General features: G+C 40.2%; 2 protein-coding genes across 4 annotated transcripts; both read left to right on the top strand.

The window, feature by feature from the left end:
* The first annotated feature begins 35 nt into the window (after window positions 1–35).
* On the top strand, window positions 36–9,171 carry bcl6b (BCL6B transcription repressor). Of its 3 annotated transcripts, XM_026162110.1 has the most exons (13): window positions 36–54; window positions 4,913–5,041; window positions 5,340–5,417; window positions 5,526–5,752; window positions 6,067–6,315; window positions 6,405–6,539; window positions 6,740–6,932; window positions 7,021–7,223; window positions 7,308–7,414; window positions 7,509–7,607; window positions 7,703–7,833; window positions 8,115–8,252; window positions 8,347–9,171. In XM_026162110.1, the coding sequence occupies exons 4-13, from the start codon at window positions 5,532–5,534 to the stop codon at window positions 8,485–8,487; spliced, it is 1,617 nt and encodes a 538-aa protein (XP_026017895.1). In that variant the 5' UTR covers window positions 36–54; window positions 4,913–5,041; window positions 5,340–5,417; window positions 5,526–5,531; the 3' UTR covers window positions 8,488–9,171. The 3 variants fall into 3 exon arrangements, with proteins under 3 accessions (XP_026017895.1, XP_026017896.1, XP_026017894.1); XM_026162111.1 differs by lacking the exon at window positions 36–54 and having other exon boundaries at window positions 3,153–5,041; window positions 7,512–7,607; XM_026162109.1 differs by lacking the exon at window positions 36–54 and having other exon boundaries at window positions 3,155–5,041.
* A 3,470-nt stretch (window positions 9,172–12,641) lies between these two features.
* LOC113013149 (macrophage mannose receptor 1-like) lies at window positions 12,642–22,517 on the top strand. Its single transcript, XM_026153823.1, has 11 exons — window positions 12,642–12,685; window positions 13,761–13,798; window positions 14,194–14,568; window positions 14,735–15,076; window positions 16,383–16,725; window positions 18,770–18,800; window positions 19,531–19,556; window positions 20,032–20,072; window positions 20,372–20,746; window positions 20,914–21,270; window positions 22,315–22,517. Exons 2-11 carry the CDS (start codon window positions 13,768–13,770, stop codon window positions 22,515–22,517), a joined length of 2,124 nt encoding a protein of 707 aa, XP_026009608.1. The 5' UTR covers window positions 12,642–12,685; window positions 13,761–13,767.
* The last annotated feature ends 365 nt before the right edge of the window (window positions 22,518–22,882 follow it).

Below are 22,882 nucleotides of genomic sequence, written 5' to 3'. Positions count from 1 at the left end.
GGTGTTACTTGTTTGCTGTTTTCGCGATCGCGTCGCGCATGAGGATATCACCAGGTAAACTCGCCACATTTTTAAACATTTTGTTGTTCAACAGCATCAAGACTGACGGAGTGTGTTTGAGACAACCTCACAAGTGTCACAGATGACACATTTGGCGTTTTTTTTGCTGGTTTGTCGGTAGGAGCTCCTGAAACGCAAGACTGCCACACATCTGTTCGACCAACGCCAGTTGATCTAAACGCCAGTTGATCTGGAACACCGGATCCAGAGGCCTTTAGCAGTAGCAGCGGCGGCCGCAGATCCTCACTGCATTCCCACCGTGTGACGTCGTTGCTGCGCGCGTGTACGTGCGCGCGCACGGAGACGTGGGGGGTCCGTCACATCTACAGGCTGCCCCCCCCCCAAAGAATACACTCAAAACTCCAACATAACACAGATACCAGACTGCTAAGTTTGAACAGAATAACCCCACATGTGTAATTACACCAGTATATGGATTATATTAAGTCTGAGACCGCCACTGAGCTCTGCTTCCCTTTGGACAAGGTGGGAAAGTCATGTGTTTCAGCACCCGAAACATTACCACCAGCTATAACAGGCCAGCTTTAGTAAAACAGAGAAGCTCAGTAGATTACTATAAAATAATATGACCAGAATTCTCCAAAAAGGTGACTATGGTAAAAATTATACAAACCAAAATGTCTTGACGCATGCTCAATCATCCAGCTAAAGAAAACACAGAAAGTTGGGGAAAGTGGGTTAAAAAAAATGGCACAATTAAGCAGATATTGTATTATCATTTAGGGTAGTTTTTCCTGTGCACAACAAAGTTTTTTGGTCCCTCATAAACATGAAACAATCATTTTATGGTTTAATAACAGCGCTTGTGCTGACAGGTTTGGGCAAAACCTGATACCCGATGTTGTTATCTCAACATGATCGTGTGTGTGGACCAATGACCGTGACGTTCAGCACTCATTTGCCTTTGTTTTGCGTGTGGGCTCGTTATCGTGTTGCAGCACGAGAACTGTCAACATAGAGTTGGGTGAAGAGAGTAGGATAGGGTGAAGGTGATTCAGTACTGGTGTCCAGCTCCAGACTTGATTAGCACTATGTTTCATTTTGGGTCTAATACATTACAGTTTCATTCTGTCTCTTGTTTATCTGCACACTTCTGTCACTGTCACAAATGCCAAACTTGGATTAATCAGTAAACAGGAACTTTTTTCCCAGGTAGCCGCTGTAAATAGCCACCATATGACCTTGTTCGATGACTCTTGCTTTTCCTCGTTTGAGTTCACTCTTAGGCAACCTCCTTCTAGAGCAACTTTTTCTCGCTTAAGCATTGCACTTTTTAAAAATCTTTTTTGAAACAAATCATTTGCACCGAGGCTGCTTCTTCATCTCTCACTGAAAAAAACTTGATCTTGTTATCGATCTTCTGATGGTGGTGTGCACAATAACACTTTGGAAACAAATGATCTAGTCTCAAAGTGTTTCAGAGTGTCAGGCTAGCCACTAGTTCACTCTGAGGAAGCACCTCTTTGGCAAACATAGCTCTGATGCCATGTTTGCCAACTTACCACTGATACTAAGCCCTTGGATTGGTTCCATCTGAAGGATACCACTCATGCAGATTGGATTGTCTATTGTCAACAAAAAAGGCAATTAAACATTGTATTTTTGTATTATTGTACGGTCTTTACTTTATAATATAAAGCACCTTGAGGCAACTGTTGCTATGATGTAGCATTGTATAAATAAAATTGAACTGAATTGAAAAAAAAATTATACTATTTATTCCAATGTATTCTATTTATTCTACATATTCACTCGCTTCTTTTCCACCACACATACACACACAGACACACACACAGCCGTTAATATGGAGGTCAGGTACTAGTTCTATCAAGCTTCATCAAATCATGAGATTTGGGTCAGCTGCCCATCTCCCTTCACTCTCCCTCTTCCTCCTCATACTCCACCCAGCACAGTGTTGGAGGCACATGGCTCTTTCCTCAAGGCACTGCTTCAAAGGAAGGGTTTCATATCATTTATTTTTCATTTCCCACTCTATCTCTGCCAATAAGCGGACAAACAACCAGAGCTGCTCCCTGGGATCTCCCTGCTTCCTTGTCCCGCTCCTCCTCCTCTAGCTCTATGCTGTTTGCCCTTATATGGCCATAGAGCTCTGTAATCACAGGCAGTTTGGGTTGATCTCTGTTATTGTTACAGGAGTTATCAACACTTTGGCACCAACTGGTGGATTTGAAGTCAAAGCATGGCTTCAGTCCATACATTATCAGATAAACAATATGGTCCTGTCCAGGCAACCAGGAAATCACAAAACAAGGGGAAGCTCTTCATTTGAGAAGTGCAGAAGGTCCATTTGGGACTTTATTTTGATGTTAAATATTAACAACTCTGCATTTTATCAAAACAGGGCCAGTGGGTCGCTGATGGGCATTGACAGATGGGGCAAGATGCAGGAAGTCACAATGAGCGTTGCCCAGTCTTGCCAGCGGGACAGACTCAATGGCTTCCGGCCATTGGTGAACCCGTTTAGTAATGTTCTCACTTTTCCTCAACCGCCCCCCTCATCCGTTCTTCTCACAATGCCTGGAAGTAGCCTAGACCTACATCTCCTTCTCTGTTTTCTTAACCGTTGTGTTCCTTTATGGTTTTTCCTTTTTTTTTTTTTCAAAGCACACAATTGATCTGAGCTCCATCCAAACAAATAAAAGCACAAGAGCACACACAAACACTCAACGTCCCATGCAAACATCTTACTTCCGATTCACCTTTTCAAAGGATTCATATGAAAATGGGTTTGCGTTTGATTTTGAAATCATCTTTTAGACACTGAATTGTAGGGAAAATATTTTATTAAAGGCTTATCAAACCTGAAAAAGCTAATTAATTGAATGCGTTTGTTCAGTGGGACTCCCAGTGATTTCAGACTTATATCCAAAAGAGTTGCAAAGTAATAAATTGTAAAACAGCATGCCAAAAAAATTACACATACAAAATATCCATACTTATCTGTGTCCTTTTATTGCCATCTACATTATCACTGGAAACTCTCACATAATATGCAATAAAGTCATCACTGGAAATAAAAAACTACATTTTTACTTAATATAAATTTGTGCACTCGACTTAATCTTCTTTAGTTCGCTTACTTATATTGAGTTAAACGGGTATTGAGGATCACAGCTGTATAAATTTGTTTTATTTAATAATTTGCACTTCAGTAAGGAAAACATCTGCAATTTCTATCACAAGGAGTGTGGTGCAGTGCATGGGCCATAGTGTGTTATATGGGGCACAATGCGGTGTATGGGGCACAGTACAGCATATAGGGCATAAATATACGCAATATATAGAGCATGCAGTGTTTAGAGTACGCTGTGCTGTATCAAACTGTGTAACAGTGTAACAAAAACTCTGTAAACTCTATGCCTAATAATCTTTATTACTATTAAATAAATTCTTGTTAAATGTTTTCCCCTTTAAGACATATCAAGCCTGCAAAACTCTGAGAACATGTAGTCTAGTTAACCGAGTCACTTTAAATTCATCAAAAGTAATCATTTAAGTTTGAGCAGTATTTTGTTTCTCTTGTAGATCTCATCCTGCACTGAATCCTACAGCTGTTTTTCATTTTAGAGGAACATTTCCAAGCTTCACCTCAACATTACACAGTATAGCTGAATCAGAGCACTTCTAAGAAGTCAACCTTGAAGATTTTTTTCTTCACCTTCCTCATGGTCTCCTGTAAAATGCTCTGATGTGGAGGAAACACAGTTCATAGTTCACGTTAGCTGTGACTCAGTTAACTGTACTGTGTGTGATTCTCTGTGAACCTGAGGCTGTGCTAAAGATGGGGCAGCTTTCCGCTAATCATTTAATAAAAAAATAAATTCATAACCTCTAAAGCCTTTGTCCCCTCACTTCATTAACACCTCCCAGCCCCCAACCCAGGTCTCCATATCTCTTCCCTTATCTCCTGCTTGCTTTATTATTGACGGATGTCCTGCGCGGGCGGGTTTTTTATCCACGTCTCTGAGCAGCTTTGCAGGATGCATAATAAGTTTGTGCATGTTTGTGTGTATGTGTGAGGAAGTTCCTGCACATCTGTCGGCTGCATTTCTCTCAGTCAGGGTTGGGTAGGGGTTGTTTTTCAGTGTGGAGAAGGTGTCTCCCATTTATAATGATCAATTTTGTCTCGCTTCCTTCCTTTTGGTCCTCATAACACGTAGCCTTTGCTCTGAGGCATCAAGCCAGAAGCTTCCGGATAGTGTTGTGAAGTACTTATAAATGCCCATTATACTGACCTGGTTGACTCAACAATGACAGTTTGTATTTGAATGGGAGTATTTATTATAAATGATGGGCATCATCATAGGTTATGAGAGCTTGCGCATAAAATTATTAGCAGAATTTGTAAAAATGTTTAAAAAAATCATCCTTTAAAAAGGTGAAAGCATAACTTGTTTATTCAACAATAAGTTGGTGCTCCAGCTTCCTGTCAAGCAGTTTCCTCTGTCCAGGAGAGAGGTGAAGGGCAGGAAAGCGTTGGTGGGGGATGTTCTCTGGCTTACCCCTGGATAGTCAGACACGTACTGCATGTCCCCAAAGGTCCTTACATATATTTTTTTAACATGGCACAAAAACACACGATGCTTTTCCTGCTATTAGTTTGTACAGACCTAGGGGGGAGTTTAGAAAAACTAATAGACCACTAAAAATACTTAGAGCCTGGAGCCTGAGCCATGCAGGGCTTTTTCCTGCGTTGTTTCCAGTGTGCGCGTGGGCCCATTGAGGAAAGAGGAAATGAGCTGCCCTGGTTGTAAGGGGGCTTCCTGAATGATATTATAAAGAGCTCCCTCCCTTCAACCTCTCCTCACAGTGTTGCTCAGAGCAAGCGGAGGCTGTCGGTGATCCCTTTGCTCCACATCTTTGACCGTGGACTGAACACTGAGCCAAAGGGGTTTGACGTCAGTGCAGTGCACGCTAATTCTCGTCCCTGCTGGTCGGGGTAAGGTGGAAATACTGATTGTTTCGCTTTTTTAAAAATGATTTGCCTAACTGTCGCTTTCTTAGATTAACTTTTTTATTTTTATGTAGAACTGTTAATAATCTTAATCTTCTTTAAACAACCCTTGAAGTACACTAAATAGGTGATTTATCTACAGAAAATTCTGGTAAACTCTTAGTTTTTAAAAGTGCACGCTGCTGCTGTTTGATTCATATTCATGTCGATTTAAAAACGTAACACTGTAAAGTTGAATATGCAAATGGGATTAAATTAGTATTTCTTTTTTCCCCACTCAAAGGTACGAGTAGGGAGCTGGTCTCACCTAACGGATGTGTCTGGGACACTCCAGTATATTTATTATTTCAGTTACACACAGGTAAGTGTCTGTTATGCATCTTACATAGAAAGGATATTTGTGCAATCATTAAAAAAATCATGAAAATTATGTACAATGCCTCATTGTTTTACTTATAATGCCTTAAAGATTCAGATGAGCACGATGGAAGCTCTGGAGGGATATCAGGCCGACAGAGGGCAGAGCATGAGGGCTGCGGCCCCAGCTGAAGGATATGTGAAGGAGTTCACTCGCCACTCCAATGATGTGCTGCTGAACCTGAATGAACTCCGACATCGGAGCATCCTGACTGACACCACCCTGATCGTTGGCAACGTGCACCTGCAGGCACACTGTGCTGTGCTCGTGGCCTGCAGGTTGGTGGACAAACCAGTCCTTTTGTGGTCAGAATTTAGGAGCAATATCTTCTTTAATCTTCTTCTACTGCAAAAATAATCCGAGTGGTACATCTTGCACCTCTTTCTATGCCTGACTCATAGTTGGTTTTGTCTTTCTAATTTTGTTTCATTCATCATAAGCTCCTGTTTCCTTCCACTTAGTACATCCATTGTTTTTTTTCTTCCCACTCCCTTTCTCCCCATTTCTTCCCTTAAAAGCACTGCAGATAGTTTTTTATACGAGAACTGCATGCCTTACTTTAAGTTGTTTTTGCTTTCTCCTCTCTTCTCAGTGGTTTCTTCTACTCGCTGTATTCACGCCGTGCATTGCTACAGGGGCGTGGTGGGAGCGGGGAGCAGCTCATGACTGTGTCTCTCCCCACCACACTGGACCCCTCTAGCGTCTCCCTGCTGCTAGACTTCATGTACACCTCCCGCCTCCCTCTGACACCGAGCATTGTCTCCGGGGTGTTGGCTGTGGCTGTCTACCTGCAGATGGACCACGTGGCTGAGACCTGCCGGGATTTCATGCAGCTCCACTGGTGAGGGCCATGAAAGAACACGTGCTGTTCACAGCTTGGAAGAGATAGTGTATTAAACTGGATCAAATTGCATGTGCAATCTTTTGCAGCATGGAGAATAGGACAGTCAGACACCTCCAGTTGGAGCTGGACTCCAGGGTGTCCGTACCCTCTGTATCTCCCAAAGGAGGGGACTTGCCTACTCAAGGACCCCTGCGATTACTGCCAACAGCAGCAGCAACCCGGTAAGAAGGTCTAGTGTGAAACTGAATAATTAAATGTATAGTTGATATCCCGGATGACTTTTTTTGCGCGGCTCCTACTTTTCAAAGTTGTTTATCACTTTGAGCCGTTGTTTGCACAATGCCAGACGTGCTTTGGTTTGCGCTCCTTTGTCCTTTGACGGGTTTAGCTCATTACAGCGCTTCCTTTGTTTTTCCTGCAGGGTCCCTGTGGTGACTGGGGGCTCTCTCAAGCCAGGGGCTTTCCCCAGCTGTCAGCCCAGGTCAACAGAGCTGAAAGGAGACCCTGAGTCACCTCTCATGGCCAGCCCGACTTTGTCTCCAAGCAGCCCCACCCGCTCCAGCTGCCAACCAAGTTCTCCTGCTGCATCTGAGACCTGCAACAAAAACCTTGTGGTATGTCTCAGGAAAAGTATTTGATTTGTAGGGTTTTGGGGAGCTCGTGCAGCACTTGTATAACTGATGTTCTGTCTGTTTTCCCCAGAGTGATGCCAAAGCCACACCAGACCCGAAGGCCTGCAACTGGAAGAAGTACAAGTACATTGTCCTCAACCCTCTCTGTGCTGCCAGTGCAGTGAAAGTCGAGGAGATGGAGGAACCCCAAAATCAAGCATCACCCACTGATGACTCAACACCAAAAGCACCAACAGAGGCGTGGTCTGGAGAAGTGCCCGGTCAGATTGATAGGTAAACTGGATAACAACAATGAAAAGACAGAGAAAACAGAAAGTTTGTAAGGGTTTCTAAAATCTTTGACCCTCTCTTCCTCAGACAGGGGCAGGCCTCCTGCTACGAGGGTTCTGGCCGAGCCCCTCCCCTCAGGCCATCACCCTCTGAGGACCACCCAACTGTGCCCACCTCTAACAAGGAGGGACATGGTAGGTATAAACAGCACTTTTAAAACCTTCCACTGGTGCTATTATAAAATTTTATTTTTAACTATTTTCCTGAAATCGCACTCTTCTCACCCAGAAGCCGCCCATCTCAATCATCACCAAGTTAAGCGTGAAAGCTACTACACGCCCTATTCCTACTCTGGCAGCCTTCAAGGACCCAAACCTGCCTGCTCAAGTGAGACTTAAAAAAAAGTTTAAATTTACTTTCCTGTTCAGCATGCAGTTCAGAAGTGAACAACAAACATGTAACAATGACCTCTGGGTCTGCAGGTGACAAGCCATACCGCTGTAACGTGTGTGCAGCTCAGTTCAACCGACCAGCCAACCTGAAGACTCACTCCCGGATTCACTCCGGAGAGAAGCCTTACCGCTGTGACACCTGCGGGGCACGGTTTGTTCAGGTGAGGGTCAAATGACTGCGTGAAAAGACTTCTCAGAAATAACACAGATTTTAGCCACACTAGATACTGGTGTGTTTTCTTTATCTCCAGCAGTATCAGACTGGTTCATGTAGACTAGTTGAGTTCCAGTTTCTCGTTAACTCTTCTAGTTGCTCGCAAAATTTGAAAATGTGGAGCGAGTGTAGATGGCTACAGCTCTTCCTCGAGGCCTGCCTTGTTTGATGTTTGCATGCTTTATTTTGCACCTCTCAACCTGTTTGTGTGGTCTGCCCCGGTGTTAGGTTGCCCACCTCAGGGCCCACGTGTTGATTCACACTGGGGAGAAGCCTTACCCCTGCAACACCTGCGGCACCCGCTTCCGCCACCTGCAGACGCTGAAGAGTCACCTGCGGATCCACACCGGAGAGAAGCCTTACAGCGTAAGCTACCTGCGGCACACGTAATCGCAGCATCAAGAGCATTGTCCTGTCATGTTCATGACGTCTAATGAATGAACGCTCTGTGTTTTTCCAGTGCGAGAAGTGTGACCTGCACTTCCGACACAAGAGCCAGCTGCGCCTGCACCTGCGCCAGAAGCACGGGGCCGTCACAAACACCAAGATCCGCTACAAAGTGCTGACTGAGCCCTACCAGCCTATCCTGCAGGCCTGCTGAGGAGGATCACTAATCGCACCTCAATGATCTGAATCTGTCAGAATGTGAAATTTGGCTCATTAACTCACTTGTCAGTTGCAAAATTGTTAGCATCTCGTCTTGAATAGAGGCAACAACAAACAATAAATGAATGAAAAAATACAAATAGGTTACACATGGAGTAAGAGACAGTCATTTCTACAAAGCTGTTGGTTGAGGTTTGGTGAGGTTGTGCTTTAATAATACACGATTGAGACGATTAAAGAATGTTTTGCTTGAGGGTTTGCGAAGAAGTGTAAAGAAGGGGACAGGGTATGGAGCGAAAGGTAAAGTCGTACAAGTGTTGTGCATTTGTGTGCATATTGAATTGTAAAGAAATGTGTGCGTGTGAGCAGATTGAAGGAAAGATAAAGCAAGTTTTGTGAAGCAGATGTGATCAGATTTGGTGTAAATTAGAACAGACGTGGGGTTTTTCAGTTTCAAGTTACCGAAGCTTCTTTGTCTGATGTGTATTTAACTTTGATTTATCTTAACCCGATGGCCCGGCGCCTGTGTAACTTTAAAGAAAAAAGTAAAACTATGTGCTTTTCCAGTCCAAGCAGGCAAAGGACTTTTGTATCATGCTGAACAAAAAGTGAAGAAATCAAATGATGTTTGCTAAACTTTTAAACAAGACAACTCAAATAAAAATGTAATATTACTCAATCTGTATTTGTGAGAGGTAATTTGCTGGACAAAGATGGTTTTGTACAATTTAAATTAAATAACTTTTATATTAATTGGAAACGTGATCTTTGGTGTGTCATAGTGTATATATTGTATTTTAAAGAACTCAAGGTCAAGTGACTTTATTGTCATCCCAACCATGTGCAGTGGTGCAGTACACAGTGAAATGAGACGACGTTCCTCCAAGACCGTGGTGCTACATATGACTCATCCCCTGAATGACTAAAACTACTTTTGTCATAATGGCTCGCCCAGGGGGCAGCGCCACATGTTTGATGTGGTAGAGTGCCCTTCCTGACACAATCCCCGAGGGATCTATATCTCATCCCGGGATCAAACTGGAGATCTTGTTGCTTGTTAGGCGAATGTGTAAACAACTGGATAACTAAAACAACTTATTTTCAGGCTCTCTGCGCCTTCAGCCTTTCACCTCCTTTGATTTTCTTCCTCCCATTAGGAAACTCTTTTTACCCATGAATCACATCTTCTGCTCAGTAAAATTATCCCCCCATTTTTTTTTTAGTATTTGTTTTGTTTTTTCTTGGTTGCTGGTGAGGAAACAATGAAGCTGAGGGCACCTGTTTCCTCCTGGGTCTTAATAGTCCACTCTACCAGCCAATAACACGTGTGCGAGCCCGCTGGTGCTTCCTGGAGGGGCTGCAGACTCCTGCTGAACTCTCCCACCCTCTGTCATCCCTGCTTCCTGCTCCCTGATGAGTTGTGGCTAGCTGGCCTTATTGTCCACGCTCGGCGGACAAACATTGGAAGCTTGAAGGGACTTTCCAACCTTCAACCCCCTCCTCCCCTACGACATGCAGCTTTTTCCCTTCATTCATACCTTTGCAGGGTTCTCCTTCTCATATGACTTCATCTGAAGGCTGTCAGATAAGAGGATGGAACAAATCTGAGGAAGTGAATATGAAATGGGAAATATGTGAAGATTATTTCATGAAGTGAGCATTAGTGAGCACAGTTTGAACATTTCAGGAAGCTACCGCAGTTATGAGTATGATGCTGCCCTAATTTGGAGAAGCATTTCCTTCCCCGAGCAAACCAACTACGATCGACACCCAAGGTTTCTACTGCGTTTGGAAAGAAATTTACTCCTGCAAGCAGCAGATAGAAATCAGAATCAGAACACGTCATTAATCCCTGAGGAAATTATGTGATCACAATTGTTCCAAGACAGAAAAGTAACTAACTAAACTGAATTAAATAATACAATATAGTATAAAGTTTCAAAATCTAACCACATAGCTCTACTAGATACAAAAAGCTCTAATTGTAAATACATTTAAATATATAAAAAGTATACATTTATTCAACAAAATAAAAACTACAGCTATGACTAATTCCCAGAAATCTTGAGAAATTATAGACGTATGAGGTTGCAGGGAAAACTGATCTATCAGTGAGAGTCAGAGAGTGTTTATCATATGTTACACAACTTGTCCTGCTATTGTGAAATACAATCCTGCAAAAGGCCTGTTGAGCAAGTTTGTGACGAACCGCATATTTATTGGGAAATACATAAGCTAACAGAGACAATAAACGAAGTAGAGCTCAGAAAGTGGACACTGGAGCAAAGACCACGGGAGATTAGTAGAAACTGCAACGTTTGGGTGCTATTTCTCATTTCTGTTGTAACTCCTTAGAGATTAAGTAAAACTAAAGTCTCCTGTTTGGGTTTCTATAATGCACAGTTTTTATGACTTACACAAAACTGACAATAATTGAAGTAGCTTAAATTCTTTATTATTATCTTATTAATCTGTGATGCTTTAAATATCTTATACACATAGTTCAACCCCAGATATCAAATCACATGGCAGCAACTTAGTGCACTGACGCATGTAGACTTGATCAGAACGACCTGCTGAAGCTGAAACTGTGGATCAGAATGAAGAAGAAAGATGATTTAAGCTGCTTTGAATGGGGCGTGGTTTTGGTGCCAGGCAAGTTGGTATTTCAGGAACTGCGGAGCTGCTGGGATTTTCCCACAGAGAACGGTCTGAAAAAGAGAAAACAGGTTAGCAGCAGGGTTGTGGTGAAGAATGTGTGAAGATATGCAGAGTAGCTCTGAATGCACAACATTGCTGTCATATCAGCATGAACCAAAATCTCTGAGGAATGTTTCCAGCACATCCACCAACACTTTAAAATAAATTTGGGAAAGAACAAAAGTCCCCTTAAAGACATAATACGTATTTCTGTTCTGACAACTTCATAATAGTTTCTATTCTGGTTACATTAGTCTTTGAGCAATGTTTTTGAAGTGTCGCAGGAGGAAAAGCAGAGTTATAATGTTAATGATGACAACTCAGCTGTTCCAGGAAAAGGCAACAGATATAAATATATTTTGTGACACAGAATTTAAAGCCAGCATTAATCATCATAGACTGATGCATTTACACAAGAAAAGACTGATCAGGAATAATATTGGTACCAAAAACTGGATGTTTACTGGTAGAGCTGGTCAGTGACTTGAAGCCTTTTCTGAGCCCTTGATTTTTAAACTTGGCTTTACCTCCCTCTACTGTCTGCACACCTGAACACTCACAGGGCAGATACTACACTATCAAACTGGAAATATTGAATACACAAGGCACATTGTATTTTTTTTTCTTTCATATTCTGCACCCTGCTCACAGGATCGTTACCTGAGGATTGCTCTACAAAGGCGCAGTCTCTACTTTTCTGTCATTTTTATGAATTTTCAAAAACCCCTAATTTATTTAATCGAGCCAAAAAAATATCAAAATTATCACTCATTGTGTCAGCTGGCAGCCGCCATCAGAGGTATTTTAAAGCAAATAATATATAAATGCTCGTGATCACATTTTTAAAAAGAAACCAATAAAACAAAGTATGGGCGGTCACTCAAACAAGGTCAGAATATTTTTGGGAATCAAATAAGATTCAAATATGATCCACAGCGGGATGATTTACAATGTGTTCATGTGTCCTCGCATGACTCTGGTTACATTCAGTGTGCTGCAACCTTAAAATTAAGATAATCTATTAATTCAGATAGTTATTGAAAAACAATCATATTCTCCAACATCTGTGGGACAAAGACATTAGACTGTAAGTGAGGACATCCAATAATAACAGAAGTCGTTTTAAATGAAAAATAGGTAATAAAAATAATAAAAAACAAATTATTATTATTATATTCATAATGAGGAGTCAGTTCAAAAACAATAGACAACAATATAATTATAGTCTTACAATTATTGGGGAAAATGATTATATTTTATATGTTTGTGAGTGAAAAAGGGCGAGACAGAATGATGCTTTCAGTTTCTTTTTGTTGGACAGCCATCAGTGATGCTCTGTTATGATACTTCTGCTGATTTGGTTAGGACTGCACTATTTTAATATTTAAATCCAGACCTCTCCATAAAGCCTTCTCTTTGTTTGTTATTACTTCCCGATTTACTTGAACACTTCCACGACAGACATCGGCCAAGGATAGAACCACTAACCAGATGTAAGTTTAAAATTTGTAATTCATTACATTGAATGGAGTGTGCTTATTATTTGGTGACCAGTGGATTTCCCAGTATAGCTTGGTTTTAGTCAAAGTCCGAGTCGCCGTTTGCCTTTGTTATGTATTTTTTATGATTGCAGCCTTAATAAACAGCTTGCTTTTGTTAAGTTTAGTCTCCCAACGTCTGCATTTGGGTCCTCTCTTCAAAATGTGATCTGCGTCCCACAGAACAATTGTGGGATCCAACCCAACCTTTCTGTACAGAACTGCAAAATGATCACACAGTAGCTCATCAATGACCTAAACAGAGCTGTCACTTCAAATGATAATCAGACAAATTTAAAGTAGAGCATCCAGACCAGACTAGGAATGGCTTTTTGGTGACTTGTGAGGTATTTAGTAATAAATGGGTCATTTTATACATACTGTCTGGTTTTTCTTGGTTCCTGGGTAGCACTTAATACACTTCCAGGTTAAACGTTATACAGTATAGGCTCAACTGATGAGGGTTTCATTCATGATTAGATGTTGCTATTTCTTAAAAACCTTGTATTTGTTGGATAAATGTGACAAGTTAATGGCAAAAGCAACAACAGACTGATAAAAGCTTCATGAATTAACAATGTGAGACCAGCGTCACTGTACACAATTAGAGATATGAAGAATAAACACTATGATATTAAAGAGAAGCTAAAAATAATAAACTCTATGCATCATAAAATATTCTAAGTACCGAATGTGTTTCAGATCATTTACCAGCTGTTGTATTGAGGGTTTAATTTTCTTAACCTGAGTCTAAGGTAAGATTTTCTCAATTAGAGATGTGGTTTATCAGATTAATTCAACAGATCATTTTATTTGAATGTTAAAAGAACTAAAACGTGTTTTCATACAGTTCCTCGAGAAACACATCCAAACACAGTATCAAACAAAACAGTGACTTCCAGCATTTTAAGTGCAAGTTCTATATGAATGTCATTTCTCTACACACACACTAAAACGACACGTTTTACATTCAAAATGTTGTCATCTTTTTACTGTGTATTAAAGAAAATATGTTTTCATTATGTGGCAGATTAAAGATGCGGTGGAGTCTGTTTCTGCTTCTGATGGGTAAGTGGAAATTCTCCGCACTGCTTCCTCAGTTTTATTCTGCTAACATCTTTGTATTTTTCCGGTTTACATTCTGCTCTGATGTTTGCTGTTGTTATTATTTATTGCTGTAATTCTGTTTCTGTATTATCTTTGCTTTTTCATTTGATCTCCATCAATTCAATTGTTTCTTTTTGTTATGAATAATCCTTTTTATTTCAATCTCATGTCTTTGTTTACTGTGAACATTATCTTTATTGTATCCAAACACTAAAGTCTTATAGTCGCACACATTTGTCTTTCATTGACAAGGTCACTGAGCTCAGAGTCACACTTGTGTTGTAGACTGTTTATCTGTGAACCAGTGAGTTTGATTTGATAATGCAGCATTATTGCTAATATTTTACTGCTTTTAGGTCAGTGTTTCGTCTCCACCTGTTACCTGTATGAGTACCACTTTATTAGAGAAGACAAAACCTGGGAAGAAGCACAGAAATACTGCAGAGAGAATTATGCAGACCTGGCCAGCGTGTTTGACATGGCAGACATGGCGAGACTGCGTGAATCCAAAGAGTATGAAGGTAAAGCCTGGATTGGACTGTTCAGCAACCCAGGAAAAGAAAACAGGATGTGGCATTGGTCTCTGCCAGGGGTGAACTACACTGAACATGAAACCAGATGGGGATCTTCTGAACCAGATGATCAAAAGGAAAATGAGAACTGTGTGAAGACAAGAGAAAACTGGGCAGATGTCACATGTGACCAAACTATGTGGTTCATCTGCTACAATGGTGAGAATATGTGGATAATAGTCTGATTTGATAATGCAACTGAACTGAAAGAGAAATGGAGAGAAAGCATGTTTGAGGAATCATACAAATTATGTGTCTTTCTGTATTTCTTCAAATGTTTGTGGTGATGGAAATTTTGTTTTGTTTTGATGTTTTTCCTTAACAGAAAAGAAGAGAGACGGTAAATCGATCCATTTGATTGAGGAGAAGATAACCTGGACAAAGGCTCAGAACTACTGCAGAGATCACTACACTGACCTGGCCAGTGGACTCGATCAGGTGGATGGGGAAGAATTTAAGATCCTGAATAAGTCTCAGGATTTGTGGATCGGCCTGTTCAGAGACACCTGGAGGTGGTCAGATGGAAGTAATTTCTCTTTCAGGCACTGGGATATGGAGTCATTTAATGACGGACAAAACAGGAAATGTGCTGTGACTCTGTTAAACAGATCAGGAAAATGGAGCTCTGATGAATGCAACAATAAAAATCCTTTCTTCTGTTATGGTGGTGAGTTTCTACTAAGATTAATCTGATTTATTTTCCCCTGTAATAGGAGCATCACTAGACTTAGAAGATCCAAGGAATTGTCTGTAGAGCTCTGAGACAGGCTTGTGTTGAGGCACAGAAACATTTCTGCAGCACTGAAGGTCCCAATAAGCTCAGAGATCTTAAATGGAAGAAGTTTGAAACCACCAGGACTTTCCTAGAGCTGCCACCTCGCCAGTTAGAGAGTTTGAGGTAGAAAAGCCTTAGTCAAGGAGTGATGGTCACTCTGACAGAGCTCCAGCATTGCTCTGTGGAGCGAGAATCTTCCAGAAGAACAATCATTTCTGAAGCCCTCCAACAATCAGGCCTGTTTAGTAGAGTGAGCAGACTGAAGCCACTCCTCAGTTTACCAAAATGCACCTGAAGGATGCTCAGACCATGGGAAATAAAATTCTCTGGTCTGATGAAACAAAGATTGAACTCTTAACTCTGAATGCCAAGCATCACGTCCGGAGGAAACCAGGTACCACTCATCACCGGCCCAATACCATCCTTACAGTGAAGCATGGTGGTGGCAGCATCATGCTCTGGGGATGTTTATCAGCAGCAGTGACCGGGAGACAAGTCAGAGTCGAGGGAAAGATGAATGCAATGTGCAGAGACATCCTTGATGATAAGCTGCTCCAGAGTGCACCGGACATTAGATCCACATTAGGTTCATTTTATACAGGACAAGCCCCCAAGCACACGGCCAAGATAAAAACAAGTGGCTGCAGAACCACTGTGAAGGTCCTCAAGTGACCAGCAAGAGCCAAAGTTTGAACCTGATTCTCTGGAGAGATCTGAAAATGGCTGTGCACCATCCAACCTGATGGAGCTTCAGAGGTTGTGCAATGAATGGGAGAAACTGCCCTAAAATAGATATGCCAAGCTTGTAGCATCATACTCAGGAAGGCTTGAAGCTTCAAGTGTTGACAAAGATACTTCAACAAAGTGTAAATACTTACATACTGTACATGCCATATTTTTGCTTTTGATTTGCAGGAATTTCAACAATCTTTTCCCCACTTTTTCATTTTGGGGTATCATGTGCAGAACTTTGAAGTGAACAAGAAATTTAATCTATTTTGGAATAAGACTGTAACAGGACAAAATGTGGAACTGTGAATGCTTTCCAAATGCACTGTACACACTTACAATAATTAAGTATACAGCTAAAGGAAGTGAAAAACTACAATGTTTTATTGTGTACTGTCTGTATTCAAGGTAAAGTGGAACATAAGCTGCTGTTAACCAGACTTAACTGAAGTTTGATTGTTTCTGACAGATAAATTGATTCTGATCAATGAAAACAAGACCTGGGAGGAAGCCTTGGATTACTGCAGACTGCACCACACTGACCTGGTCTCCATCACTAACCCTCACCAACAGAGATGGGTGGAGAGGAGAGCCAAGAATGCCAGCAGTCCCTACATATGGGTGGGACTGCGCTACACCTGCGTGATGGATCTGTGGTTCTGGATCAGTGACAAAGCAGTCTGCTACGAGAACTGGGCTGATAATGGAAAGATTGAGGAGTGTGGTAGGTGTGCAGCTATGGAAAGAGGAGGACGGTATCAGTGGGTCAGTCAAAGAGAACATGAGAAATATAACTTTATTTGTTCTACAGAGTAAGTTTTAAACCTCTCTGACTCACTGCAGGTTAATTACTGCAGCAGAAATAATTTGCTTTTATGATTTTTATCAAGCACTGAATGTAGAAAGATGAAAAAACAATAATAATATTGCAGTGAGTCACCCCTGTGTTTTATATTAAGAACCAAAATATGGATTAGGGGAGAAGAGACTGTATCCAACATTACAAAAGCTATATGAAAAGAGTGATTACAGTTTTTGTTTTAGGGTCTCGTGTGTGTTATTTACACAGAAAATCACAGCATGTGGTGTTAGCATATTAGCAATGAAAGCAGAGAGGAGGAACTGACATCATGTCCAGTTTCAACCAAGACGATTAACATCTATGATAAATGTTTAACCTGCTGTTTAATTTAAGTTATATCCAAGTGTGTTTGTATGATGATTAAAAGTCGCTTTTTAGAGATAAGTGGTCCTCATAGCCATGTTATAATCATTTGTTTAAAGTAAACCTCAGTCTTAACCATCTGCAGCAGTAATATTGATCCATATAACACTGATGACACTTTTACTTTTAAGGATTTTATGTATACCTTGCCAATAATAAAGTTTTATGTGTATTCAGCTGTTTTCGTTGTATTTTATTGCTTCGATTGCTAAAGGAATGGCTGTTAAAATAAATCCTCCAACATGTGTCATTGTCAGCTATTAGTAAATATTTAACTACACATGTAATACAGTTTTATTATTCTTTAACCCTGGAAGGAGTTAGTCAGTACACTGTGTTTTCATGCGTTCCAGTTTGTCTCGTTAAAGAGTGCAGGAAGAGTTTTTTCCTTGCTGAAAAGTTGCGTCACACCCCTGAAGTAAAACATAATGTTCATATAAGTTGGGTGAAGAACAAAGGAATGTTTCTGAAAGAGATAATATCATTCAGTTTAAATAATAGCTAAATAACTTCTATAACCTCTTTGCTACATTCAGCGCTTCAGAGCAATGTTTTTAATGCTTTTACTTGTCATGGGAGGAAAAGCAGAGCCAGACTGATGCATTCAAACAAGAAAAGATTGCTCAGGAATAACACTGCTGCCGAAAACAGGATTTTAAGGTCTTTACTGGCAGAGCTGGAGCTGTGCGTGAGCAAAATAAGAAACCCACCTGAAGCCTTTTCTGAGCCCTGATAAGTTTTTCACTTGGCTTTGACTCCCTCTGCTGTCTGCACATCTCAACACTCACAGGGCTCTTACTGTTTGTTTGTTTTAACCGCAAACAGAAAGAGACTTTTTTTAAAAATAAAATGACTGACAAAGTGCTGATAGCGGTGGAGTTACATTAAATAAGAGAAACAACAAACTTTATGACACCCTTGATGCTAAAAAAACACTGTAGGACACTGTTAGATAACCTCCTCCCTTTAGATGAAACCATAATTTCAAAAAATCAGGTTGTCTTTGTCTAATATTAACATTTGGTTGATGATCTGAAACATGTAACAAATATGCACAAAACTAAGAAATCAGGAAAGGAGAAAACACTTTTTACAGCACTGTATTTCCTTCAGCAACAGTCTGAGAGAGCAGCATGCACAGCATACAGCTCCTGTGCTTATGTGAGCACATGGTTTAAAATCCAATTCACTTCACAACATGTCGTAACAAGTTGCACTGTATCTTTTCCCTTTCATATACTGCACCTTGATCCTCAGGATGTTTACCTGAGGCATTACAAATGGGCAGTCTGTATTTCTGCCATTTTTTAGATATTTTAGTCTGTTTTTCTGAATATAAAGCAAAAACACTAAAAATACGTTCTCTTTTATCCTTTCACTCTCTCATATTCCCACCTTCATTACATTTATTGTCAGTTTATTATGAACCTCTAATGGTTTTTATCCTTAATTCATTCATTTAATGAAAAAAATTACCACTCGTATGTCAGCTGACAGAGATGTTTAAGGCATAGCTCCCCTAGATAGGTTACAACCTGCTTAACAAGTACTATTAAAGAACAGGAGGAACTAATAAGAAAATGCTTGTGATCACTTTTCAAAAAATATACATATGTGAGGTCATTTTGCAGACGACTGGAGTTCGTGGGAAGTTTTCTGAGCGTATGGCTCATTTGCTCACATGTTTATCTTGTAATCATTTCAGAGAAATTTGCATTCAAAATGTAAATATGATCCACACTGGGAGGATTTATAACGTTACATGTACAGTGAAAAATGTGTTCATATGAAAATTAAGATAATCTCTTAATGATAGTTATTGAAAAACAGTCATATTCTCCAATGTGTGTGGGAAAGTTCAGAGACATAGGACTGTAAGTGACGACATCCAATAATAACAAAAGTGAATTTAAATGAAAAATAAGTAATAAAAAGCTAATTATCCACAGATTCAGGTCTTATTTTATCAGCAGTGTTTCAGTGTTTACATGCAAAAGTAAGGAAATTGTAAAGTGACATCAAGATAAAACACTCAGGTAAAGAACAAGCTCACAATACAAGTATAAATATTTCCATAATTTCAATATTTCTGCATATAAACGAAATCCATCATCAGCTTTTTCATTGGTAAAGTATATGATGAGAAGTCAGTTCAAAAACAAGAGACAACAACAAAATTATACAGTTTTACAATCATTGAGGAAAAAGCTATAAGCTACAACACGTAACAGAATACCGCTTTCATACGTGTAAAAAACTCCCTCGTCTTTATCTTTCTGAAAGCAGCAGCAGTATTTTAATATATAAATTCCGATCTTTGCATAATGAGCTCTCTGTGTTTGCTTTTATTTCAGTGTTTATTTGAACCCTTCGAGGAAAGAGGCCAAATTAGACAAAGGACCAAAAGACTAACCAGATGTAAGTTTGAAATCTGTAATTCATTGCATGTTTTGTGTTTGTTTATGTTTATATATATTTATATATTTTCAAAATCAATTTCTAAGATATGCAGCAGACTGGATTTAAAAGAAAAGCACCTTTAAACCGAAGAATCAGCCTTAATATAATATCAGTTATGTTAAGCAGAGACTCTTTCATGCATGCAGACTACCAGAGAAAACAGATCTGGCAGCTCCTGACCTCAACAATAAGACACCTCTGTATTAGTACAGCATGGAGTATTTTTACAACAGTGATAAAGCCTAATTCTATGTTTTGATGTATACATGAGTGATGTAAAACATTTCAACTCTGGCTGCCTGCTCGTGTCTGCATTTGGGTCCAGCTGAACTTCCAATCTGTACACCCAGATTATAATGATGATTATAACCAGACCATCTATGAAATGAAACATGATTTCATTATCTAATGAAATATTTATTTAATCCGGCAGATTAAAGATGCAGTGGAGTCTCTTTCTGCTGATTCTGATGGGTAAGTGGAAAATTCTGATTGAGTTTCCCTATAGAGATGATATTTCTCTACCTGGTGTGTGTTTTGTTGAATCCTACAAACTTACCGTGTTTTTTGTAATGTCTTGTCTTCTTACTTCTTCTGTCTTTTCTTTGTTTTTCCATTTGATTTTCATCTATTTGTTTTATCTGCACACATTTGTCTTTCATTGACAAGGTCACTGAGCTCAGAGTCTCACTTGTGTTGTAGACTGTTTATCTGTGAACCAGTGAGTTTGATTTGATAATGCAGCATTATTGCTAATATTTTACTGCTTTTAGGTCAGTGTTTCGTCTCCACCTGTTACCTGTATGAGTACCACTTTATTAGAGAAGACAAAACCTGGGAAGAAGCACAGAAATACTGCAGAGAGAATTATGCAGACCTGGCCAGCGTGTTTGACATGGCAGACATGGCGAGACTGCGTGAATCCAAAGAGTATGAAGGTAAAGCCTGGATTGGACTGTTCAGCAACCCAGGAAAAGAAAACAGGATGTGGCATTGGTCTCTGCCAGGGGTGAACTACACTGAACATGAAACCAGATGGGGAGCTTCTGAACCAGATGATCAAAATCAAAATGAGAACTGTGTGAAGACAAGAGGAAACTGGACACATGCCAGATGTGACCAAATGATGCCGTTCATCTGCTACGATGGTGAGAATATGTGGATAATAGTCTGATTTGATAATATAACTGAACTGAAAGAGAAATGGAGAGAAAGCATGTTTGAGGAATCATACAAATTATGTGTCTTTCTGTATTTCTTCAAAATGTTTGTGGTGATGGAAATTTTGTTTTGTTTTGATGTTTTTCCTTAACAGAAAAGAAGAGAGACGGTAAATCGATTCATTTGATTGAGGAGAAGATAACCTGGACAAAGGCTCAGAAGTACTGCAGAGATCACTACACTGACCTGGCCAGTGGACTCGATCAGGTGGATGGGCAAGAATTTAAGATCCTGAATAAGTCCGAGAGCTCTCTGATGAATGTGTGGATCGGCCTGTTCAGAGACACCTGGAGGTGGTCAGATGGAAGTAATTTCTCTTTCAGGCACTGGGATATGGAGTCATTTAATGATGGACAAAACAAAAAGAAATGTGCTTCGACTCTGTTAAACAGATCAAGAAAATGGAGCTCTGATGAATGCAACAAAAAAAATTATTTCTTCTGTTATGGTGGTGAGTTTCTACTAAGATTAATCTGATTTATTTTCCCTGTAATAGGAGCATCATTAGAAGATCCAAGGAATTGTCTGTAGAGCTCTGAGACAGGCTTGTGTTGAGAGGCACAGAAACATTTCTGCAGCACTGAAGGTCCCAATAAGCTCAGAGATCTGTAAATGGAAGAAGTTTGAAACCACCAGGACTTTCCTAGAGCTGCCACCTCGCCAGTTAGAGAGTTTGAGGTAGAAAAGCCTTAGTCAAGGAGTGATGGTCACTCTGACAGAGCTCCAGCATTGCTCTGTGGAGAGAGGAGAATCTTCCAGAAGAACAATCATTTCTGAAGCCCTCCAACAATCAGGCCTGTTTAGTAGAGTGAGCTAGTGATGGTAAATTTGATTCTTTTTGAATAAGCTGCTCCAGAGTGCACCGGACATTAGATCCACATTAGGTTCATTTTATACAGGACAAGCCCCCAAGCACACGGCCAAGATAAAAACAAGTGGCTGCAGAACCACTGTGAAGGTCCTCAAGTGACCAGCAAGAGCCAAAGTTTGAACCTGATTCTCTGGAGAGATCTGAAAATGGCTGTGCACCATCCAACCTGATGGAGCTTCAGAGGTTGTGCAATGAATGGGAGAAACTGCCCTAAAATAGATATGCCAAGCTTGTAGCATCATACTCAGGAAGGCTTGAAGCTTCAAGTGTTGACAAAGATACTTCAACAAAGTGTAAATACTTACATACTGTACATGCCATATTTTTGCTTTTGATTTGCAGGAATTTCAACAATCTTTTCCCCACTTTTCATTTTGGGGTATCATGTGCAGAACTTTGAAGTGAACAAGAAATTTAATCTATTTTGGAATAAGACTGTAACAGGACAAAATGTGGAACTGTGAATGCTTTCCAAATGCACTGTACACACTTACAATAATTAAGTATACAGCTAAAGGAAGTGAAAAACTACAATGTTTTATTGTGTACTGTCTGTATTCAAGGTAAAGTGGAACATAAGCTGCTGTTAACCAGACTTAACTGAAGTTTGATTGTTTCTGACAGATAAATTGATTCTGATCAATGAAAAACAAGACCTGGGAGGAAGCCTTGGATTACTGCAGACTGACCACACTGACCTGGTCTCCATCACTAACCCTCACCAACAGAGATGGGTGGAGAGGAGAGCCAAGAATGCCAGCAGTCCCTTACATATGGGTGGGACTGCGCTACACCTGCGTGCTGGATCTGTGGTTCTGGATCAGTGACAAAGCAGTCTGCTACGAGAACTGGGCTGATAATGGAAAGATTGAGGAGTGTGGTAGGTGTGCAGCTATGGAAAGAGGAGGACGGTATCAGTGGGTCAGTCAAAGAGAACATGAGAAATATAACTTTATTTGTTCTAACAGAGTAAGTTTTAAACCTCTCTGACTCACTGCAGGTTAATTACTGCAGCAGAAATAATTTGCTTTTATGATTTTTATCAAGCACTGAATGTAGAAAGATGAAAAAACAATAATAATATTGGCAGTGAGTCACCCTGTGTTTTATATTAAGAACCAAAATATGGATTAGGGGAGAAGAGACTGTATCCAACATTACAAAAGCTATATGAAAAGAGTGATTACAGTTT

Source organism: Astatotilapia calliptera, chromosome 3 (genome assembly GCF_900246225.1).
Source record: "Astatotilapia calliptera chromosome 3, fAstCal1.2, whole genome shotgun sequence".
In the NCBI taxonomy this organism is placed as follows: Eukaryota; Metazoa; Chordata; class Actinopteri; order Cichliformes; family Cichlidae; genus Astatotilapia; species Astatotilapia calliptera.
The sequence above is the reverse complement of the archived record's forward strand: the minus strand, read 5'-3'. Positions and strand labels throughout refer to the sequence as shown.

What these genes read in the sequence shown, in the direction of transcription:
- LOC113013149 (XM_026153823.1), top strand. Translation starts at nt 13,768, where the DNA reads ATGCGGTGGAGTCTGTTTCTGCTTCTGATGG. An exon ending in GCCGTTCATCTGCTACGATG is followed by an intron (nt 20,747 to 20,913) that starts GTGAGAATATGT and finishes TTTCCTTAACAG; the next exon opens with AAAAGAAGAGAGACGGTAAA. An exon ending in TTATTTCTTCTGTTATGGTG is followed by an intron (nt 21,271 to 22,314) that starts GTGAGTTTCTAC and finishes TGTTTCTGACAG; the next exon opens with ATAAATTGATTCTGATCAAT.
- bcl6b (XM_026162110.1), top strand. Translation starts at nt 5,532, where the DNA reads ATGAGCACGATGGAAGCTCTGGAGGGATATCAGGCCGACAGAGGGCAG. An exon ending in GTGCCCGGTCAGATTGATAG is followed by an intron (nt 7,224 to 7,307) that starts GTAAACTGGATA and finishes TCTCTTCCTCAG; the next exon opens with ACAGGGGCAGGCCTCCTGCT. An exon ending in GCGGGGCACGGTTTGTTCAG is followed by an intron (nt 7,834 to 8,114) that starts GTGAGGGTCAAA and finishes CCCCGGTGTTAG; the next exon opens with GTTGCCCACCTCAGGGCCCA.